This window comes from Nanorana parkeri, unplaced genomic scaffold (genome assembly GCF_000935625.1).
Source record: "Nanorana parkeri isolate BGI_ZX_2015 unplaced genomic scaffold, ASM93562v1 scaffold1, whole genome shotgun sequence".
Lineage (NCBI taxonomy): Eukaryota > Metazoa > Chordata > Amphibia > Anura > Dicroglossidae > Nanorana > Nanorana parkeri.
The window spans coordinates 1,470,751-1,493,472 of record NW_017306269.1 but is presented as its reverse complement, the minus strand read 5'-3'; the positions used below and the strand labels follow the sequence as shown (position 1 = coordinate 1,493,472).

Here is a 22,722-nt window from a genome sequence, read left to right as displayed (position 1 = left end):
ATGCTTTAAAGTGCACATTTGAAAACATCAGCAAAGTAAAAATTACATTTATAACAGCTATGTCTGGCAGAGTTCTCTGTTGGATGGGACTGCATTGTATGTAAAGGCCGGCATACCAAAGCCCACAAAAACAGGATGTTGCCAGTCTTCACTTACTACTATAGGTCCAACACATATGGGAACGTTATTTTTAAATTCCTAACAGTGCACCTGGCAAAAAAAACAAACAAAAAAACCTTGTTAAAGAGATTTTTCCAAAAAGAATAAAACCCAAAGAATAAAATGGTAGGTGGAAAAACAAATATTAAACCACATTTCCTAAATTGATACCCAGTGTTATGACGAAGATACCAAGTGCCCCTCTCCCAGGTGCTGCTTCATGAACTTCCAGCTTAAGGGGCTGATCCTAAATCAATGCATGTATTTAAACTGCTTGTTTGTTTTAATACATTCAATGATGTATAATAGAAAACAGAGATGCATTTATTTCTGTCATATCTACCTATAGTTCAACTTTAATTACAGCATTATCGTTTATTTCTTAATTAAATGGTCTATCTATTTATTTATTATTGGTATCTATATAGTCCAACAAAACAAGCAAGGGAAAGTGGGGTTTTTGAAAAAAAAAAAACACTTTCTCTTGCTTGTTATGTTGGATAAATTAATTAGGGGTTGACACCTAATACCCAGGATTTGACCACCATTTTTTCCTTTTGTACTGGTAGTTATATAGTGCCGACAATTTACACAACATTTTACCTAGTTACATATTCACATCAGTCCTGGCCATCAAGGAGCTTACAATCTAAGTCCCTATCTCACATGCATACATAAAGGGCCAATTTAGACAGGAGCCAATTAACCTACCAGCATATCTTTGGAGTGTGGCAGGAAACCGGATTTCCTAGAGGAAACCCACACAGGCACAAGGTGAACATGCAAACTCCTTTCAGATAGTGTCCTGACCAGGATTTGAACCTCGGCACTACAAGGCAGAACTGCGGACCACTACACCACTGTGTGTGAGTCAACGTGGTCTGAATCTAAATGCAAAGTTTGTCCTGAAACTCCAAGCACGATAGCATTCCTGTAATACCATTTGAGTTCTTTCCAGGCTAAGTTGGAGTTTAGTTATGTTTTGAAATGGGAGTTCAATCTCTCCTCCACCCACAAACTAGAAAATTAGAAAAGCCTTACCAGTTCAGTCAGGATATCTTATGTGATCTCATGGTGTGTTGTTCCATGCCCCATATCCAGAAGTAAAAACTTTCTACAACAGAACAGGAAATAATGCTGCTTTAGTCTGTGGTGTATATTGAGCTTTCAAGTTCAATAATGCCTTGCTTTTTCACCACCGATGAAGAGCTTTGTGGGCTTGGTGTGGCTTCCTGGCACCCTTTTTAATGCCCATTTGTACAGGGCCACATAATGGAGAGAGATAAGTTCCAACGCACAGCTGACTTCTTGTCCCATAGCACTTTTAAAAGAATGTTTGTATGAATGTACAGTATTAGTTTTAGTTTTCTGAATGTACAGTATTCGTTTTAATTTTGATTAGTTTAGGAAAGAATTTATTTTAGGTTCATACCTACACACAACTGTTTTCTTGCCCTACATAACTTTTAAAAGAATGTTTGTATGAATGTACAGAATTAGTTTTCGTTTTCTGAATGTACAGTATGTTTTAGTTTTCATTAGATTAGGGAAGAATTAAAATTTCTGTTGGGTTCATATTTCTGTCTATGACCACATTAGGAAGATTTCCAGTTCCTGCGACAACTCTACAGGAAATGGGGAAAATGGTCATCAGTAGGACACACAGACAAATCACTAGTCACAGACAAGAATAATAACATTGTCAGAATTTATAACCGTTCTACTGAAAAGCTTTAACCTGATCTAAAAATGTGATATGATATGTAGATCAGGAGTCCCGACTTCATGGTGACCTAATTTGCCATTTACTTTTTTTGGATCAGTGACTCACACAGAGTTAAAATGTCTGTACCGGATACAGAATTACCAAAATGAGTAAGCTGGAAACTAGTAAGCATATAAGAGACCAGAGCTTACCTTCTACTTCACAATAATCCTCTGGTTGGCACCGCTGGGGACTTCTGAAGCTCTAGTGCAAATATTACCTTTCTTAAATTTTAAAGTGAATCTAAACCAAAGAAAAAGACATAACATATGGCAGCTTACTATTTCTTAGATGAGGTGGCTGCATTAGCTTTCCTTTTATTCCAATTTGTTTCCCTGGTGATCCTGCCAGTAACATACTTGTCGACCTAGGGTGATAGTGCTCACTCATTGTACAGTATTTAGAGTAATAGCATTGTCCCCCTAGGGCAGGAAGTGTATTAGGACTATAAAACATCTTCCTCTCCTCATAACATAGAGGGAGGTGTTTTGTTATTCACAGAGGTGAACATAGTAGGGTGGCGTCCAGTAGTTTTCAGAACAATATAACTGATAACATTCAGCACAGGCAGAGAGCACAGGAAGTTATTAGCTGACATTTCTGGAAATAATTATTTGCACTTATCGAACAGATTTTACAAAACACTTTTAATGGTATATTTAACGGACCCAAGAGGCAAATAAGAGACGCTCATTGTTAGGGTTTACATACACTTTAACTCCTGCCAAAATTTTTTTTAATTTTGTTTTGCCTAAGAAGGGAAGTGCAAAAACTCAGATTTAATTGCAGTTTGAGGCCTTTATGAGGGGATTTCCTCTTGCTTCCTGTCTCATTGGCAAAGCTGTAACCAGACAGGTGGTAAGGGGAAACAGGGACAGTAACCCTGATGGTGGTTCTCTCCTTCCTGTAATTTCTTTAAAAAAAGTGTTTTTACTGCTGTTGGTTTCCATCTTGGAGATTTTATCTTACTTCCTGTTCTTGAGACACTTAATCAGCAGGAAAAGAGGTGACGGAAAATCTCCCCAAGTGAATCTCATCGAGCAATAAGAACTAACAGAAATTCTAATCCTTCCCTACTCTGTTCAAAATGGAAAAAAATATTTTGGTGTAAGATACATTCTAAAGTCAGCATTTGCATTGACTTAGGGACAGCATCACCCCCTACCTAACAGTCGTCTGGCCTGGTGATAGGTCCCTCAGGGAGAAATTGATGCATTGGGGACTTGTCTACTCTCCCCATACCCTGGGATTTGGTGCGTTTCAGGGGGCTGTGGAGAAGATTCAGAAGGATTCATGCAAATTGAAGGGTTAGGTCTGTCAGCTTACTGTGCCTACTATTTGCCCTTTGGCTTTATTCATCCTATATTGTAGCTGATACTGCAGAGTGAGATGTACCGCTTAATTATCTGCTTCCCCAGGTCAGACATTACTTCTTTTCCTGTATTTGAGTGATTTGATCATTTAGGAACACCAGTAAGACGCTGTCTGCTAGCGGGGATTGCTACAAGTAGATACATTCATTGTAATGAGTTTAATTAAATTGGAAATGTATCACTGAAAGTATCCTGCAAAATGAGTTATAAAGGGGACTTTTTGAAGGTTTTTTTTTAGGAGTGCTTCTTTGGGAACAGATTGATTGAACTTACCACTGACTAGAACAGTACTAGAGATTCCACTTAAAGGATAAAAGCATTTTTGTGATGAAATTAAAAATGAAAGGCTTCACTGCTTCATATACCTGGATAATTCAGTGCCAGGAGCCATAAAACGATAAATTCTACACAGGACATGCCTTCTGTAGACCACATGCATCCCTTGAGCCTCTTCCATCGCTTCCCAGACAGACCAGTGTAGACTACCCTTAGAAGAATAAGAACCTGTAATGCTTCTTTCATATGACTGTACACTCCAAAGGGCTTCCTGTTTGTGTCTGCAGAGGTCTAAAGGCTGATTGAAATGACAGAAATAGTTATGCAGTAGACCTCCTTATCTCTAGCTCCCTCATTGCCTCCTCCCATGCTCTTCTCCACGACTTCTCCAGAGACTCTTCCATTCTCTGTAACTCCCTACCCCAATAAAACCAATTATCTCCTACTCTGTCTGCCTTGAGGCAATCCCTCATCTCTTCACCAAAGCCCAATCGCACCTAACAACTGAAGTTGTATTTGCTCAAACAACTCATTCCCCTACAGTTACTACCTTTTGTATCACTTGCCCTTCCCTGTTAGATTGTAAGCTCTTAGGAGCAGGGCCCTCCTGACCCTCTTGTCTTGGACTGTATTGGTGCTGTACTGTCTCTTTTTCTTTGTAAATCGCACCACAAAGTGTTGGCGCTAAACAAATCCGTATGATAAGAATAATCTTGATAATGCAATGAGATAGACTTGTGATAACCTCCATTTTCATGGGCTTCCTTCCACGTTCCTGTTAAAAGCTGGATGTCTAAGTATGACTGTGCAGTTCAATAAGCACAGGAGTTAGTCCCAGCACTCTCTGCAGTGTAACAGACCTTGGCAGACTCTCCCCTTTTCTGCAATTCAAGTCTGTGTGAGGACATTTGTGACAAGGGGTTTGGCCGTTACTTAGCTCTGCCAGCATAGAGCACTGGAGTGGGAGAACAGGAAGCAGAATTATTACTGAGAGATAAATGTATTTTAACCTGAGATCGTACATGTCTATAGACAGAGAAGAGAAAACAAAAGGTGTGAGATCCCAACTTTAAACTAAACAGAAAGGGCATTAAACTTGTAGGGCAACTGATGACAACCCCCTACAGACAGGAAATAAAATGGATATTCTAAAAGGCTATCTATGTAAACTTACTTGCCTGGCTATACTGAAGGAACTGAGGTGTTTTGCTATAAGAATTTGAATCCTCATCACTTAACCCATAATAACCCATGTAATATATAGGTGTCCTGCAGCACTCCTTAACGTGAAGAAATACAAGTTTTCAAAAGGATGTCAGCAGCACACCATTTAATTGAAATCAACAAAAGTCCATTTATTATTGGAGTACTGTCATTAAAGTACAAGCACTTTTGGGGCCACACAGGGCACCCTTCATCAGGCTCAGAATGCCGAACATGATGAAGGAGCACCCTGTGCAGCCCCAAAGTGCTTGTGCTGCAATGACAGTACTCCAATAATAAATGGACTTTTGTTGATTTCACTTAAATGGTGTGCTGGTGACATCTTTTTGAAAACTCATAATTACCCATGGACACGGTAACTCGACAAATCAACATTTCTTGTAGCTGATTCTCTGATTCAGCTGGTGTGGTATCACATACTGTATATGCCAAAAAGTATTTAAATATAGGCACAAATCTACCTCTTGATGTGAAGTAGATAATTAATTTGTCCATACATCTTCTATTACCATTGCAGGGTAATTCTGGTTTAAGCCATGTGTTTTTGTACTAATGTGATAAAACAACCATATAGTAATGTCTATGCTGGTAAATATATGAACCGTGTGACCTAACAAAAGGTGAGTCACACACCAGGGACCCATATCTTATTGTTATCTATAGCCTTGATATACTTGTTGAGTTTTATAGCCTGAGAGAATGTCACTAACATCTGCCCTATTTGTACTTCTTGATATGGCACCTTATGATGTTATGAAGATATGAAAGTCTCTTCTAGCTCGTTCCATGATTGATTAATGATATATAAGTGATTACATTGACAGGGCATGATCAGAGCTGGCTCTCTGCTACCTAGCAACTGTCCAAGCTCTCATATTATATACAGTATATCTTATTTAAATAAACTGATAACATCAATACACTGAAACCCACAGGAACTTGGACTGTTGGTATTTTTTTCTTATTATTTTAAAGAGGTTCTAGAGAGGATGGTTCAAATAAAAAACCTTTTTAGGAGACAATGAATGGTTACTATACAAATAAGAATGAATACATCTTGATTAATCCAGTTTAATCAACAACCAGAAGAAGAATTAAATGTGTCTAAAAAAGTGAGTAAAAGAAAGACAGATGCCATCCATCATTCTGACAAGACAGATGAAAGAAAAAACAAATAAAAGAAGCATTCATTGTATCACCATGGAGTATGAATGTATATAAGATGAAGGGTAGAATATATCACCAGTGAAAAGTGGGAGCTGAAAGCATGGTGAGGAAAGAAAATTCTGTAGTATTCCTCCAACTATAAAGCGAAGATGAAAGGAGGATGATAAAAACACAGTTAATATTTCATGCATTATAATCATTATAGATAAGATAGCATGGTAAAGTTGCTGTAAGTTTCTTTATTCTTAATATTCTCCACTGTATTAAAAACAAAATCCAATTCAATGGTTGAAAAGGGCAATGGAAGCAATATTATGAAATAAATCATTTGACCTCTCTCTGCTATTGCTTCAATGACTGCCTCCCCCCCACAGAAGGCAAAGGACCTTACAAACCTATATCTACCTAGAGAGCTATATGATGCAGAAGTGTCCTTAGGAGGCTCCTGTGGGCCAGATACTTATTAAGCTCTATAGTGCAGAACCTTTTTTAGGAGGTACCTGTGGACCAGAAATGTACTGAGCCCTATGATGCAGGAGACCTTTCTGTATACAGTGACCTGTATAGGAAGTTAGGAACTATGCTCTGTGATGTAGGACATTCATCAGGAGCTACATGTAGAGCTCTATGAAGCAATATGTGCCTTAGAAATTAACTAATAATCTCTATAGTGCAGAACTTGCTTAGAACTTATCTATAAGGCTTTTTGGCACAAGGCATATCTTAAGATCCACTGCCTACATAATGCTATAGCAGGGCTTTCCTTAAAGGAGAACTATGGGGTTAAGGCTTTTCCCCATAGTTCTCCTTAGGGTAACGGGAGGACACAAACTAGCATCCTCCCGTCACCCTAGGTCGAGAAGATCGAGAAGTGAGCGAACGCCGGTATGTGTTCGCTCACCTCCCGATCTACTGAGCCGACCTGTGACAGTCTCATTGTCACAGGTCGGCTAGAACTATGAGGTGAGGGAAAAGCACTCACCTCATAGTTCTCCTTTAAACGCTACACATAGAGCTCTGTTGAACAGCAGCTTCCTTTGCAACTACTTACCGTATAAAGGTTTATGGTGCAGAGCTATAGAACTTATCTATACATTTTATTTGGTAAAGGACATTATTGGGATCCACATAATATATGGTGCATAACTTTCTTTGAGAACTACCTGTATAACGATATTGGACTTTAGTTTGTCTCTGGACCCTGAGCAATATGGACTTGCAAACTTGTAATACTAAACCCCTTGAAGTTGCTGGAACTTTTTGGATTGTAAAGTGGATCACTATGCAGCAGTTATCACTCTATAAACATGTAGTAGGATTTCTTAATTTTTCTCCAGTCTAGCTGGATTTCTCACCACCAGAGGACAGTTGGGACCTTTCCTCCAGAAGTGAATTTTAGAACTTTATGTCACCTCTTAGCTCACTACATTTGGTGTGCAGATTGATTCCTGCTCTGATCTTATGACTAAATGATTATGGTCTAAGTTACCTATCTGATTTCGGGTAAGCTTCCACAGCAAGGAGAGCTAGTGATAGATGTACATCCTGGAACTGAATTTTTCTGTTACAGAGTAAACCTAAACACAGAAGATCGTACATAGAATTTATTAGGAAAATATATATATTTTTCTCTTTCTTTATGTTGAGAAAATAAGACAATACACCTATCACTTAAAAAATTAGATAGCACAGAAACCACTTGCCAAAATCTAGGACACTACCGTTATTACTGGAGCTGTAATTTAGGTAGTAAATTACAGCTCAAGATTAAAAGCAAATACTCCCCCAAAAAAAGGGACATTAACGATACACCTCTTTACTTTCAACCTTTTAGAAAAGGTCATCATGTCTTTGGCACAGTTCCATTTTTTTGGACTCACTATTAATGCCAGTAAAAAATCTGTTGCCTTGTAAATTTGTTTTTGACCTTGAGAGACAAACGTGTGACAGCTATCCTTTGTTTTTTTCTGTTCTTGTAGGTGGTAATGGCGTCACACAAGACACTTGACAGATGAACCCATCCCTTTCCACGCAATGTCCTTCTCAGGCGAAGTTTAATGAAGCCCATTGCATCACTGAGCAGAACATTAGGGTTTCCACATCATACCTGTACCACTGCTTCTTACCAGAATTGGCAAGCCTTCATTCTGGCACTTAAGCAGGTACACAGAGTTGGTTGTGAATGTATTCTATAGTGCTTCAGAGAAGCTTAGTTTCTTATGATGGTTGTTTCATACAAAATGAATGCTTCATCTTATTTTAGATTGAGTCAGGGTATAATATTTGTAAAAGGCTACGCTTACCAAAAATCGATTACAGTTAGGTTGATTCTCGTGGACGGGTCCACCCACTGGTTTGTCAGACTTTTCCGGCACTCTAAAGTTTTTGGGATCTGACCCCTGCGGCCATGGGGTCTTACTCTTCTAGTTGCATTCTTTGTCATGTAAATTAAAAGAAGCCTCCAACAGGTAGAATGAGACCTCTTCATTATAGTCACTGCAGTTGAGCAAAATTGTGACTGAAGAATTACTTATCCCACCAATATTTAAGAGTTTCCCGTTTGTTTAAACATGGAAGCTTTTTTCATTTGAACAACCTTTTATACTACAATTCCTCTTACTATGATTTTCATATTACTTCGACATTTTTGTAGTGGATCTACATCACTGTGTGTTTTCCCCAAGATTGGGAAGCATGTATGTCTGAGAAGGGCCAAAGATTAGAGATTTTGGCTTCCAGTTTCTGTAACTAAGTCAGGTTTCAGGTAGGGATGCACCGATACCAAGTACCGCACTTGGTACAAGTACAGATACTTTTCGAGCTCCAAAACTAGACTAGAGAAAAGTTCAAAAGTTAGGAGGCAGCTGTCATTTGTAAGGAGCACACGGAGCTCCTGGGATTTGTACATCTCTGTTTTAATGTATGATTTTGCTTTATTTATATAAATATAAATAAAGGGATGCACAGATACCAGTTTTGCAAGTACAAGTACTGATACTTGCCCAAGTACTCACAGACACAAGCACTCATACATTTTTGTTTATTGTCATGTGACACTTTTTCTAAAAAAATACAGACTAATGATTTCAGGATAGTGGTGGAGCGCCAGAGCTAGGTCCCAGCTGCAACCTCTGCAACCCTGGTAGTTCTCATGAAAATGCCAAGTATCGGCACTGGTATTGGAAAAGTATCAGTGCATCCCTAGTTTCAGGATTCTGAAAAACAAAGTTACTGGAGGAAAGGCTACTCCATTTTCTTACACCCAAGGGGCTACACCTGGGACTAACCATTAAAATGTACATGTCAGTTGTTGGTGTGGGCATACCACATGAGACCAGTAGCCAATGCTTCTAAATGTGAGGCATTTGGAACCTTTTGTTCTGATTTACTAAAGTCTTAAACTTGTCTGCCATTCCATCAATCTCTAGCAATGTTGACTTAATACTCTGATTTGGGAATAACAAACCTGATGTGCTGTAAGCATAGACATCCTGATCAAGAATGTGCTTAAACAAATTCACAAACCTGAGCACATCCCTCTCTAATCATAACTGCCTGTTTGCAAGTAGGCATCTTCTTGCACCACAAAGGGAGGTTTAGAACAGGAAGTGACTATATTTTTTATAAAGGGAACACATAGCAGTTTTGTTTCTATATATAAATTCGTATTACAATTTTTAAAAATGCTAATTTTAAAACATACACTTTTTATAAGGTAAATGTAAAATATTGCCTATAGATATTATGTATTCTTACATTCAGCCAGCAGCTGAAGCCCCAACACCTTTTCAAATGTATTCCTTCTATATACCTAATGTTACCTAAGGCTAAAACTTAGACATAAAGTCAGAGCAGTGACTCCTCCCCTTCTTGTAGGTTTCAGTGAGAGACCTCATGCCTAAAAGCACATAGCTTCTGCTTTGCTGACTATTTAGACAAACTCTAATGCTGTGGGAATCTTTTGTCATGTATAAAATGTTTGTTAAACAAAAAAGTGATGGTAAAAGATCATGTTAGAACATGCAAACACTGAGAGGGACTCAAAGTCAGCTGACATGAAAACCCACAGTAGTCAATGTATGTGTTATTTGTGAGCTTTCTTTTATTTGCAAGCACTATTCTGTGCAGTTGCAAAGCTGTAATAATTTCTTCGATAAATTTGCAGAAACAATTGTTTTTGTAGCATGCAAAGGTGATGAACAGGTGCAGTTAGAAATGCCTTGTTTCAATGACATGAGTAGAGCTTTTAGCCAGCATAAGGAAACAGGCCAAACATTTGTGCACACCTGACCATGGTTTTATAATGGAATGTCCAACAAGCTTAACATGAGCTTGTCGAACATCCCATTTCAAAACCATGCACATTAATATGAAATTGGTCCCACTGCAGCTATAACAGCCTCCACTATTCTGAGAAAAGTTTGGAGTATTTCTGTGGTGATTTGTGCCCAGTCAGCCAAAAGAGCATTTGTGAAGTCAGGTACTGATGCTGGACAAGAAGACCATCCCATCTCAAAGGCGTTCAAACGAGGCCTTACATATCTGCTGACCTTTGAGTTTGCTTGTTTAAAGGTGTAATATGTTGAAATGCATAGCTCCCAAACCATCTGAATAATACGACCGCTGCACAATGCAATATTTCTTTGTTTTCAATTAATGCTTTTGTATAATACAACCCCAATTGTAAATATGTTGGGGCGCTGTGTAAAAGCTAAATAACAACAGAATGCAATAATTTGCAAATCTCATAAGCCCATATTTTATTCACCATAGAAAATAGAAAACATATCAAATGTTTAAACTGAGAAAATGGACCATTTTAAGACAAAAATATGATTTTCAATTTGATGAAAGCAACACGTCTCAAAAACATTGGGACAGGGCCATGTTTACCACGGTGTAGCATCCCCTCTTCTTTTAACAACACTCTGTAAACGTCTGGGAACTGAGGAGACCAGTTGCTGGAGTTTTGGGAAAGGAATTTTGTCCTATTCTTTCCTTATATAGGATTCTAAGTGGTCAACAGTGCTGGGTCTTCTTTGTCATATTTTTCATTTGCACCAAATATTTTCAATTGATGAAAGGTCTGGACGGCATGCAGGCCAGTTAAGCACCCGGACTCTTCTACTACTGATCCATGCTGTTGTCATACATGCAGTATGGGGTTTAGCATTGTCCTGCTGAAATATGCGGGGCCTTCCCTGAAAAAGATGTCGCCTGGATGGCCGCTCTAAAACCTGGATATATCTTTCAGTATTGATGGTGCCTTTCCAGATGTGCAAGCTGCCCATTCCATACACTCGTATACACCCCATACCATCAGAGATGCAGGCTTTTGAACTGAGCGCTGATAACAAGCTGGATGCCCCCCCTCCTCTTTAGTCCACCATGGTTGCCAAAAAGAATGTAACATTTTGATTTGTCTGACCACAGAACTGTTTTCCACTTTGCAACAGACCATTTGAAATTAACTTTGGCCCAGAGAAGACGGCGACGTTTCTGGATCATGTTCAGATATGGCTTCTTCTTTAGATGATAAAGCTTTAACTTGCATTTTTGGATGGCATGGTGAGCTGTGTTCACAGACAGTGATTTTTAGAAGTATTTCTGAGCGCATGCAGTGATGTCCATCACAGAATCATGACCGTTTTTAATGCAGTGCCATCTGAGTGCCTGAGAGTCAAGGGCATCCAACATTGCCTTTTGGCCTTGTCCCTTGCACACAGAGATTTCTCCAGATTCTCAGAATCTTTTGATGATATTTTGTACTATAGATGATGATATATTTATAGTGACATTAAAGTCAAAATGTTTCTTCCCTCCCCCCATGTTAATGTTGGCACTTACCTTAAATGATGTCTCTTATTCCGATCTTCTTCTTCTTCCCTGATGTTTTCATCTGTCCCTCCAGCGGTGCGGCGGCTCTCCGATCCAGCGCTGACTGCTCTGTCTCTCCCATCCAGCAGTGTCTGCATGCCGGTGCACGCGTCCATAGACTTACCTTGCGTCTCTGCTCATCTCCCGGCCGAGGATCGGAACTGCACATGCGCCCGCCCCAATATCCTTTGTGGCCGCACGATCAGTTCCTGATTCTCGGCGCGGGAGCGCGCAACGATAACGAGGTAAGTTTAAACCTCTGTTATAGCGGGGTTTTAAAAAAAAAACTTCTTGCCTATGTCTACTGCTTGGTAGCAGTAGATATAGGCAAAAACATGGAGGGTTTAGAATCCCTTTAAAGTCTTTGCAATTTTACCTTGAGGAACATTATTCTGAAATTGTTTGACAATTTTTGGACGTAGCTTTTCACAGATTGGTGAACCTCTGCCCATCTTTATTCTAAAACACTCTGACTCGCTAAGATACACTTTTTATACACAATAATGTTACTGATCTGTTACCAATTAACCTAATTAGATGTTAAATGTTCTTCCAGCTCTTCCTTGTTAGTACCACTTACTTTTTAAGCTTTTTGTTGCCCTGCCCCAACTTTTGTGAGACGTGTTGCTGCCATCAATTTCAAAATTACCTTTTTTTTTTTTTAAATGGTACATTTCATTTTCTTAGTTTAAACATTTGATATGTTTTCTATTTTCTATTGTGAATAAAATATGGGTTTATGAGATTTGCAAATCATTGCATTCTGTTTTTATGTAGATTTTACACAGGTTATGCGGAGATTGACTAAAAGTAACCAAAAGGGGTTTCATCTCCATTTAAGCATAGTGGTTGAATGTATGCCATATATATCATTCCGGTGTGCCCCTCAGTCAACTGCGCATCTAGAATTGCTGGGTGAAATGCCTCACCTTCGGCGCATTTCACCCAGGCAATGGGGTTAATAATAGTGGCCTCCAGCCTTCCAATGGAATATGGCTCAGCCATAGGAATAAATAAGGTCACAGAAAGCATGCACAGTAAGAGGAGGACCTGGTGGGGATGTTTTTACTTCAAAGAATGTGCAACGCTGGGCAGGGCCGTACGGTGAAGAACGCTGGAACCGGGAGCAAGGTAAATACTTTACAAGGTGGGCAGCAGTCAGAAGTGTGGGGAGATTAATTAAAGGGCAACTGAACCTTTAGTGCAGTTGTCTTTTAAAGCAGAACTCTAGGAAAACTTTTTTTACACAGAAGATTTTAATACAAAATGTTTGCCTGGAATTCTGCTTTGGTGTTACCTCAATAAAACAATTTATATGGGGTTTGCTAAACCACTTTTTCTCTGGCAGTTCCTGCTACCTCATCTCATTTCTAACAGGCTCATCCAAAAAACCCAGTGCAAAGAACAAAGATAAGGTACAAAAAGTGGGTTCCCATAACAACCAATCAGTTTTTTTGCTTATTATAACAGTGTTATAGAGCTTCTGTTCTTGCAAGTTTGTTTTTGACCTTCTGAGACAAATTTGTGACAGCTATCCTTTGTTTTTATCTGTTCAAAGGAACAGTCTAGTTGAATGTCTAGTAGTCAGAACAAAGAAAGACTGTTTTGTAATTTATAGGTGTCGGTAACCCAGCACTGTAAGCACTCTTGAAACCCAAGTGATACCAATCCCTAACACTTATCTTAATGCTGAGACATAACTCAACCCTTAAAATGAACACTCAACACCTAATCTACATCTTAAGGAGAGCTTAAGTTGTCACCATCTCTAAACACTGGAGGTAAAAACACAGAAAAATAAAGTATTTTCAATGTTCACTTACAGTGTTTATACTTTTCATAAATCATTTTTTATTTTCTTGCAATGTACTTTTTAACTTGCTGGAGCGTTTGACTGCCCCAGGAAGAGTCAATTCTCTAGCACAGTCCTCTCCCCCCTTGCATGGCAGAGCCCTTTCCTCTGATTGCCCTGTGTGCTCTTTCAGCTCCTCAACTCCTTACATCACCTTTTACGTATGAAATGTCACTTGAGTGACAGCACCGAGTCAGCTGGGGCTGCTGAAACCACATCCATTTTAAAACTTTGCACATAGTTACACTTTCAGACAAAGTGCACTTATTTTATTTGCTTCCCTCCCCTGACCTAACAGATTCCACCCTCTCCTACGGTTACATACTTACCGAGATCTGACTCCCTCAGCCTCCTGTGTTTATAGACACCCCACGCCACAAGCCCTGACTCTCCTGAATGTGCAGTAGAACCAAAAATAATTTTGTGGGGCTCATCTCCCAGTCGGTAGACAGAGGTAGATGAGCCCCATTGACATCTTTGTTGCTCTACTGTGCAGGTGCGACCAAAAAAGAGAGGATTTGGTGTGGGTTATAAAAAATCCCAGGTGGCTGTAGGCAAGGGTTCGAGGTAAGTATACATTTGCGAGGAGGAGGGTGGGATCTGTTAGATCAGGGGAGGGGGAAAATAGAATTAATACATTTATCCTGTAAGAACCTAGAACAGCAAGTATGTACTCTAATAATTCCTCGTAGTATTATTATTTACCATTCCTTTGCCATTGCATTCTCCTCTCATATGAGTCTAATAGCTTTTTATGTGTTTGTCTGCAGGATTTGGAAACATCTCACCACAAACAAAGGGTGGGAAAATTTTCTGCATTATCTATGCCCTTCTGGGAATTCCCCTTTTCGGGTTCTTATTGGCCGGGGTTGGAGATCAGTTGGGAACAATATTTGGAAAAGGGATAGCCCGAGTGGAAGATATATTCGTAATAAGTATATTAGTAAGTATGAAATTATTTAACTTTTAAATGCTAATCTGCATTTTTTTTTTACATTTTATTAACTGCCATGACTAAATCACTACTATGTACTATAGCTACAATTTCCAGGGAAGCTGCAACCAAAAACAAGTTCTTAGAATGAAAAGAGATAAACCCAATTTAGCTCTGCAATTAGCAAAGCTCGTGCTGCATGCTGAAACTCCAGCTTTGACTTAGCAACGGGTGTGTTTGACCTCAGCAGAGAGGCTGCTGCTTCCACACAGAGAGCAAGAGTCCTTCACTGTAGCTTGCAGGCAGGAGAGAGGCTTTTCTACTTGGGCTGTGGCTCCTTTCTTAAGAAAACACACGGGTAAATTCACAAAGAACACTTTTGTTTTGATGAACTTGAATCTATCTAGCTGATTTAAACTTAAGGTTTAGTTGGGCTTTAATGTACCTTTATGTTCTGCATCTCACAATTTAAAACTATATAAAAAAAAAAAATGCTGCATTGGTGAAACTGATAATTGCAGAAGAAAGTTGTTAAATGCTATAGAGGAAATAAATGCTTAACCTTACCAACACCCCCCCCAAAAAAAGGTAGTATAGTAAAACAAAATTGTTTTTGATTTATAGAAGGATTTTTCATTATTATCAGCCTTTCTACAGACATTTGTGTCATGGAGGCTATAATGCCTCTTTTGAATAGAGGTTGCAATTAAAAGCTGTGTGAGGACTATTTCAGATGAGATTTAAGCAACCCTTTCCTCTGCCAATGTTTACAGAATCCGCTGCCAAATCGGAACTGTTCAGCCTATAAACAACATAACACTCCAAATTGAGCGAACAAATACTCTGCCCAAATGTGTCTCCCGGTACCTCGCAATTCCCTGAAACCTTTCAAACAGCATGGAGAAGACTATCAATCACAACTCGCATATGAAAGACATTTCCATTTGTCACTTCTTTCTGCATATATCAGAATCTGGGGGAGTGGCTAAAGATGGAGAATAGGGCATAGCTGCTGACTTTTTCAAAAAGTCAACATTTCCATATCAATACAAATGCTGTTTAGTCTGCTTAAAGTGGCACTAAGCTTGGGAGTTAAATCCTAAAAATGCATTCAAGTACCTGAACTATTAATAATATTGGACCTTATTTGTGCATCACTCAACTGTAGATCCTCAAATCATCTCTGAATTGGTGCTGACACTGTCCTTCCTTCTGGAGGGTGGTTACTTTTGTTCCCCATGGTCCCTGTTTGTGTTGTAAAGTAGTCACCACTCCAAGCTCACTCGTGTAATTAACTACAATCTGAATACAAATTAGTAAACTAAACATAAGATTGTAGTCCATCACAGGAGTGAGCTTGGAGCGGTGACAACTTTACAACACACACAGGGACCATGGGGAACAAAGGTAGCCACCCTCCAGAAGGAAGAACACTAGAAGATCTCTGCATATGTTTTAGCAGTTGGCTTGCAGGAGCATCATTCCCCACATAACCGTACATTTATCCCAGAGGTGGACAAATTAATATGGAATTCAGGAGCCACTCTATCCAATCCGGGAACCAACAACATTTTTTGGGGGGGCCAGTTCCATTGACAACAACTAGAGAAAACCTCAAAAGTTAGGCGCCAGCTGCAATTTTTAAGATGCATGGGCTACCTGGCTCCTGGGATTTGTCCAGCTGTGATTTTTTCCTATTTCCTTTAGCCCAATATTATAGTGTATATTTAGCCTAAACTTTTTTTACAAATTTTTTTGGATAGCATAGGAAAGAGTTAAAACCTTTATCAGTTTATTGCTTTCTGTGAGATTTAACTTCACTAATCCAGACATGCAGAAAACAGTGAGGGGGAATATCTACATGGTGAGGAAAATTTCTCTCTTAGACATTTGTCACTATCCTCATTGGAAGAGTGACTCTTGCCTCCTCTTCTAGTGACCAATTTTTGGCTTTCCCATCTTTTTCTGTCTCAATGGCAAGGGTCAGCAAGACAAAATTAGATGAATTTCCAGTGGTATGCTTAAAACTGTTTCATCTGCTTATATTTTGCCTTCCCCAGTCCCTCTCCCCATCAACATGCTAATCAAATTATTAGATAAAACCTTTGCATTTTCATTACGTACTTTATTTTAGACCCAGTGATGACATCTGTGCTTCTCTGTACAATGCAGGCAGTTCATAGGTAGGAGGGGCCAGAAGGGTGTTGTACATAGCTTCCTAAAAAAAATCACAGTGCCCTGCCTCAGTACTCCTTTCCACAGTCCTCAGTCCTGATGCAAAATGTGCGCTTGCTCTTGGGAGGAGTTGTGCAAATATCAAATACCTTATTGGGAAGATGTCAGTCTGGGAGGTGGGCATTGCTGGATAGACTGAATTTGCGTTCAGACTACCCTATGAAACACCCACTTGTGATGCTGAGCCTCAATGATTCATTGATTTGAAATCCAATTAGTGAAATGAGGCGGGCCAGGGACAGTCGGGCTAGAGAGGAAGGGCTAGATGATGCTGAATGTCCTCCAGCCAGGAAATGAGGCAGGCTTTATGTGACTGCAACTTCTAATGCACATTGTGAGAAGCTCACAGTGTGCAGTGAAAAATCAGAGTAAGTAATTTCCTCACAGGAGAGGATGCGGTACAACTCTACTGAAGAGAAGGCCGGAGTTTAGCCACTAGCTTGCAAAACGTAGGATAGCAATGAAATGTATTATGGCCAAAACTGTGTTTTCTCCAATCTCATGTTTTATTCATACTTTCTTACAGAAATGGAATGTAAGTCAGACAAAAATTCGCATCATCTCAACTGTCATATTCATTTTATTTGGATGTGTACTGTTCGTCGCCATTCCAGCTGTAATTTTTCAGCATATCGAGAACTGGCATACCCTCGATGCCTTCTATTTTGTGGTCATCACTTTAACAACAATTGGATTCGGAGACTACGTCGCAGGTATGTTTGAGATTGTGTAACACAGGTCGGGTCAGTCTCACAGCTTCTTAAAGTAATCTCTTCTCTGTGCTGAATGATAATTCTTTAAAGCCCAATTGAAGTGTCACACCTTTTTGTCTGTTTATATTCCTGTACCTGTTAAAACTTGTGACTGATTTCTGATATGAAATGCTGAAAAGTTCTTCTATCAATGCTCTTTGCTGCCCGCTCACTGCTGTGTTCTGTGCTGCCACGCCCCTCATCACAAGTGTCCTCACACAGACTTGTATGTCAAAAGGAGGAGAGGGGTTTCTGACCAACTGTGAGTTACCGAAAGCAGTGGATCAAACTTTGGTTCCTATTAGAGTGCACAGTCATAATTATACACCCTGCACAGTTGCTGTAACATGCGAATGCACATAAGACTATGGGGGTTATTCACTTAGCTGCCCAAGGCAGCTGTAAGACCATGCCTAACGGCAGAGTCCCGACCGCGCATGCGCATAGGCCTGCTCACCACATTTGCCGGAAACGGCAGCTACTGCGCATGCGCGAACGGCAGCTACTGCGCATGCGCGAGCGGCAGCGACTGCGCATGCGCAAACGGCGCATGGCGCACAGGAAGTGACTGGCTCTGTCTGGGAATGACCCTATTTAAGCTGGCCCAACTCCCAAGATCTTTGCTGAGTGGTCTTTCAGCTCCAGTGTGTTATCTCCTGTATCTTGCTTGTTGCTTGTTATCGACCGGATTCCTTGACCTTGCCTGACTGCCGCCTGCCTCCGACTTCTGCTTGTCCCTGGATTCTCCTTTGCCTTCTCCTATTGTACCCTGCCGCCCGACTGTTGCTGACCCTGGCTTGCCCGACTCCGCTCCGCTCCTGCCGCATCAGCACCTGCTTCCTACATCGCTGAAGACGGGCTTCGAGGACCTGCCCAGGCCCAGTGTCCTGCATCACCCGGCACCGGTGCTGCCCGTAGTTTCCCCACCTCCTGTCTCCACATTCAGGGGTGTGGAACTCGTGCTGCAAAGGAGGCCTCCCCACAACTCGGCTCCCCACCAGGTACGTGATAGCAGCCGAGTAAATAACCAAGCCAAAGTGAAGTGAGCCGAACTTTGTTGTGGCTATTCACTTCAGCCTTGCATGGCTGATTTCAGCTGTACTTCGGCTGCCTTCGGCTAACCGAACAAGCTCTGCATTTTCGGCTGAGCCTAACTGCAGAAGAACTTCGACTCAGCCGATGCAACATCTGGATTGGCTGAGCTGAAGCGCTGGCATCTCACTCGCTGCCGTTCACCCCTATTCTCATAGGGGCCAAACGGCAGTAAGTACATAGCTGAATGCCGCCCAATAGAAAAAAAGTTAAATGAATGGAAAAAAAAAAATTTTAAAAATATTTAAAAAATTGAAATAAATAGGAAAATTAAAAGGTAAATAAAAATATTTTAAAGAAGAAAAAACGACGCATGCTAACCCGACAAACTCGTGGCGCAAAATGTAGAATCTGACAGATGCCAGCAAAATATAAACACTTGGGCAGAGCCAGCGGTGACATCACCACTAGCTCCGCCCAACTGGTTCCTATTGGCCGGCACCTGCCAGAGTCTTATAGCAGGTCCTGGGCAATGGATAACAACTGGGCAGAGCCGGCCATGACGTCACGGTCGGCTCTGCCCAGTTGCTATTTTTTTATGACAGAACAACGTCCGCAGGTCATTTGGGGATGCTGATCTGTCATTACAAATGGGCGGAGCCAGCTGTGAGATCATGGCTTGCTCCGCCCAGCTGTCATTTACGTGGAGATCAGTCGGCTTCGGCCAACCTTTCTCCACGCTTCGCCTGTCTCTACAGTTCAGCCGAGGCGAAGCATATGGTTTCGGCTCGGCTGAGCCACTCGGCTGCTGTATGAAGTATTGTGAATAGCCCGTGCAGCAGCCCTTCGATTCGACTGAACCGAGGGGTCAGGAGTCGAATAAGACTTTTATTTTCTGGACAAGATCCTGTGGAGTGCGGCATGTTCTGAATTTTGATTGTCTAAGTTGGAGATGCATTTAATGCTTGTACCTGGGTCGTGGATGCAGTCGGAAGCCGGGATTGAAATGTGAACAGTGTTTCTCTTTTGTTTGGATCGTTTGAAAAAGAAAAGTTTGGGCTTTAGAGAGCAAGAATATCAATACACCAGGTATGAGATCATGAGCAGTGTGACAAAGAGACTTGATTCCTGAGAGTGTGGGCAGCTACAGTAATCAATCAATGTGCTAGCCAGGAGTGACCTTTTATAGCTTTATACCATCCAATGCTGTCTGACGAGAATGTCATATAAGGATGGTATCAATAGACGTAAAGTCAGGCAAGCACCTGAAGGTCAAAAAGCAGCAGCTTTTAAACCAACATTTTGCCCAAATATTGGGTTGTTATGACAAAACACTTCCTGACAGGAATGGCTTCAAAATCTCTGAACTACTTTCCTTTTTGTAAGCCCACCTACGCCGCTCATCTTTTACTCTGCAGCTTAGATAGAAGGCCTTATTGCAACTTTCATCTTGTGTGTGACAACAAAAACAGATTTCTGCTAATTATGCTAGCTAAACTTAAAAATAATTTTACAACATTTGGAATTTTATATTAGTGAAATAAAGGATATTTTTTATATATTTGATTGATGGTCTTTAATATGAATGCCTTATGTTTCAGGTGGTTCAGATATTGAGTATCTCGACTTCTATAAGCCAGTGGTGTGGTTTTGGATTTTGGTGGGTCTCGCATATTTTGCTGCTGTTCTTAGTATGATCGGGGACTGGCTGAGGGTGCTGTCCAAGAAGACCAAGGAAGAGGTAAGCTGTCAATGACCAGAGCAATGGTTTTAGAAGTGCGTGTACAGCAGTCCTGGCTACATGACATGTTGGTTAGCGGATAAACCTAGATGAAAAGATTTGTAAAACATCAGCCATTGTAAGTATTAAAAAGGAAACAGGGACCAAGAAGGAGTCTGGAATATATTCTAATGACTGTAAAATAAATCCTTATCAGTTTTTGAATATTATTATTCATTATAAACATGAAATGTTACATATTGATATTCCATATTTGCCACTTGCTGCCAGCAGGTAGATATCAGTGCATGGTTTTTCCTCTGTGAAGCCCCCTTCCAAACTGCTGTTTGGCCTACAGTAGATGAGTGAGGATGAACACACCTTTCCTCCTCTGTGGGAACACTATATTAATGCTGGGCAGGGCCTCCCTCTATTCTTTGCAGGCATGGAGTCCAAATTCCACAAACATTCTGGTCCATGTTGACACCATTTCATCAAGCAGTTTCTTCAGATTCATGCTGTGTATCTTTGATGTCACAAAGGTATTCTATATTAATGGATTTGGATCTGGTGGCTGGCCTACCATCTGTGTTCATAAACATTTTCTGTAGATTTGTCAGCTGCACATTCATGCTGTGAACCTCCCATTTCACCATATCCATTAAGCTGTTCTGTTGTATCTGATAACTGGCCTGCCATCTGTGTGCTCAGCAAAAATCAAGATTCCTCAGACCAGGCTACATTTTCTCAGTCTTCAACTGTCCAATGTTGGTGAGGTCATGCACCCTCCAGCATCAGCATTTTGTTCTTTACAGGAATGTAGCCCAACATAGTCTTTTTGCTGTTGTAGACCATCCACCTCAAGGTCCGACATGTTGTACATTTTGTGATGCTTTCCTGCTCACCGCATATGTGAAGAATGGTTATCCAAGTTGCCATAGCCTTACTATTAGTTCCAACCAGTTGGGCCATACTCATCTTATCTCTCTAATTAATTAGGTGCTTATTCCCAAAGAACTGCTGCTCACTGGATGTTTTTTGCCACATTTTCAGTGAACTCTAGAGATTATTGCGCGTGAAAATCCTAGGAGACCAGAAGTTGCAGAAATACTCAAACCAGTCCACCTGTCTCTAAAAATCACACCAGCATCAGGTCATTATTATTTTTTTATTTTAAGTTAACATTAAAGAGTAAGAAAACTTTCCCAGAATGTTTTCTTACCCTTTGTCACCACCGACACACCCTAATGTCTTATGCACAGCAGCAATATTACATTTACAGCACATTTAGTAGGCATTTAGTAGAGTCTGGTTTCCTGAACATATTCCTTTGACCAGTGCCTGTTTTGAACAGAAACTGTAGAAGTAAAATATAAATGATTAAATTGTTTATAAAGCCGAAAATTACTTTTCTTAGGTTTTGGACAGAGTAGAAAAAGAATAGAACCTCTATCAAGATTTATTTGACTGTGACCCTGCTGGTGCCCATAATCACAAGGATGGAAATTGATGAAAAAATCCACAATTTTAACCACTCTTCATTCCATCGAAAACCAAGTATAAAAGTTTTGGCCATTTGTTACACTTAAAATAAAAATTCTAGCCTGGTTGCGTTGCATATCATTTTTAAAAGCCTAGAATTAATGAAAAAAACTTAAAATGCTCAATGCATACAAAGCAGTGGGTCTGGATAACCTTCACCCCAAGGTACTTAAGGAATTAAGCCAGGTTATAACTAGACCATTCATCCTCATTTTTAAGGACTCCTTAATGACTGGTAGGATCCCCAGTGATTGGAGGAGGGCTACGGTAGTCCCAATATTCAAAAAGTGGGCTAGGTGCAAACCTGGGAACTATAGGCCGGTCAGTCTAACATCGGTAGTTTGTAAAATGCTAGAGGGCATAATAAAGGATTATCTGGTAGAATTTGTTAATGACAATCAGCATGGGTTCAGGAAAGACCGTTCCTGCCTAACTAACTTGCTAACTTTTTATGAGGGGGTAAGTAGAGATATGGACGGAGGTAAGCCGGTAGATGTGGTATATCTGGATTTCTCAAAGGCTTTTGATACGGTACCACACAAACGCTTGCTACACAAGCTGAGAGCTATGGGCACAGATGAGGTGGTGTGTACGTGGATAGAGTACTGGCTACGGGAACGTGTCCAGAGGGTATCTGTAAATGGCACCTTTTCAGACTGGGCTAGTGTAATGAGCGGTGTGCCTCAGGGTTCTGTGCTGGGTCCCATATTGTTCAACTTATTTATTAATGACATCGGGGAGGGTGTTAACAGCGATATTTCCGTGTTTGCGGATGACACCAAAATAGGGAGGGTAATAGACACGGACTTAGACA

The 22,722-nt window shown here is 40.4% G+C and overlaps 1 protein-coding gene across 1 annotated transcript in view; it reads left to right on the top strand.

Moving 5' to 3' along the window:
* KCNK2 (potassium two pore domain channel subfamily K member 2) overlaps positions 1-22,722 on the top strand; it is a 104,423-nt gene that overhangs the window by 52,070 nt on the left and 29,631 nt on the right. The window contains exons 4-6 of the mRNA XM_018553711.1: positions 14,464-14,636; positions 17,389-17,575; positions 20,248-20,387. Of these exons, the coding sequence (XP_018409213.1) occupies positions 14,464-14,636; positions 17,389-17,575; positions 20,248-20,387 (500 nt within the window). The remainder of the gene's footprint in view (positions 1-14,463; positions 14,637-17,388; positions 17,576-20,247; positions 20,388-22,722) is intronic.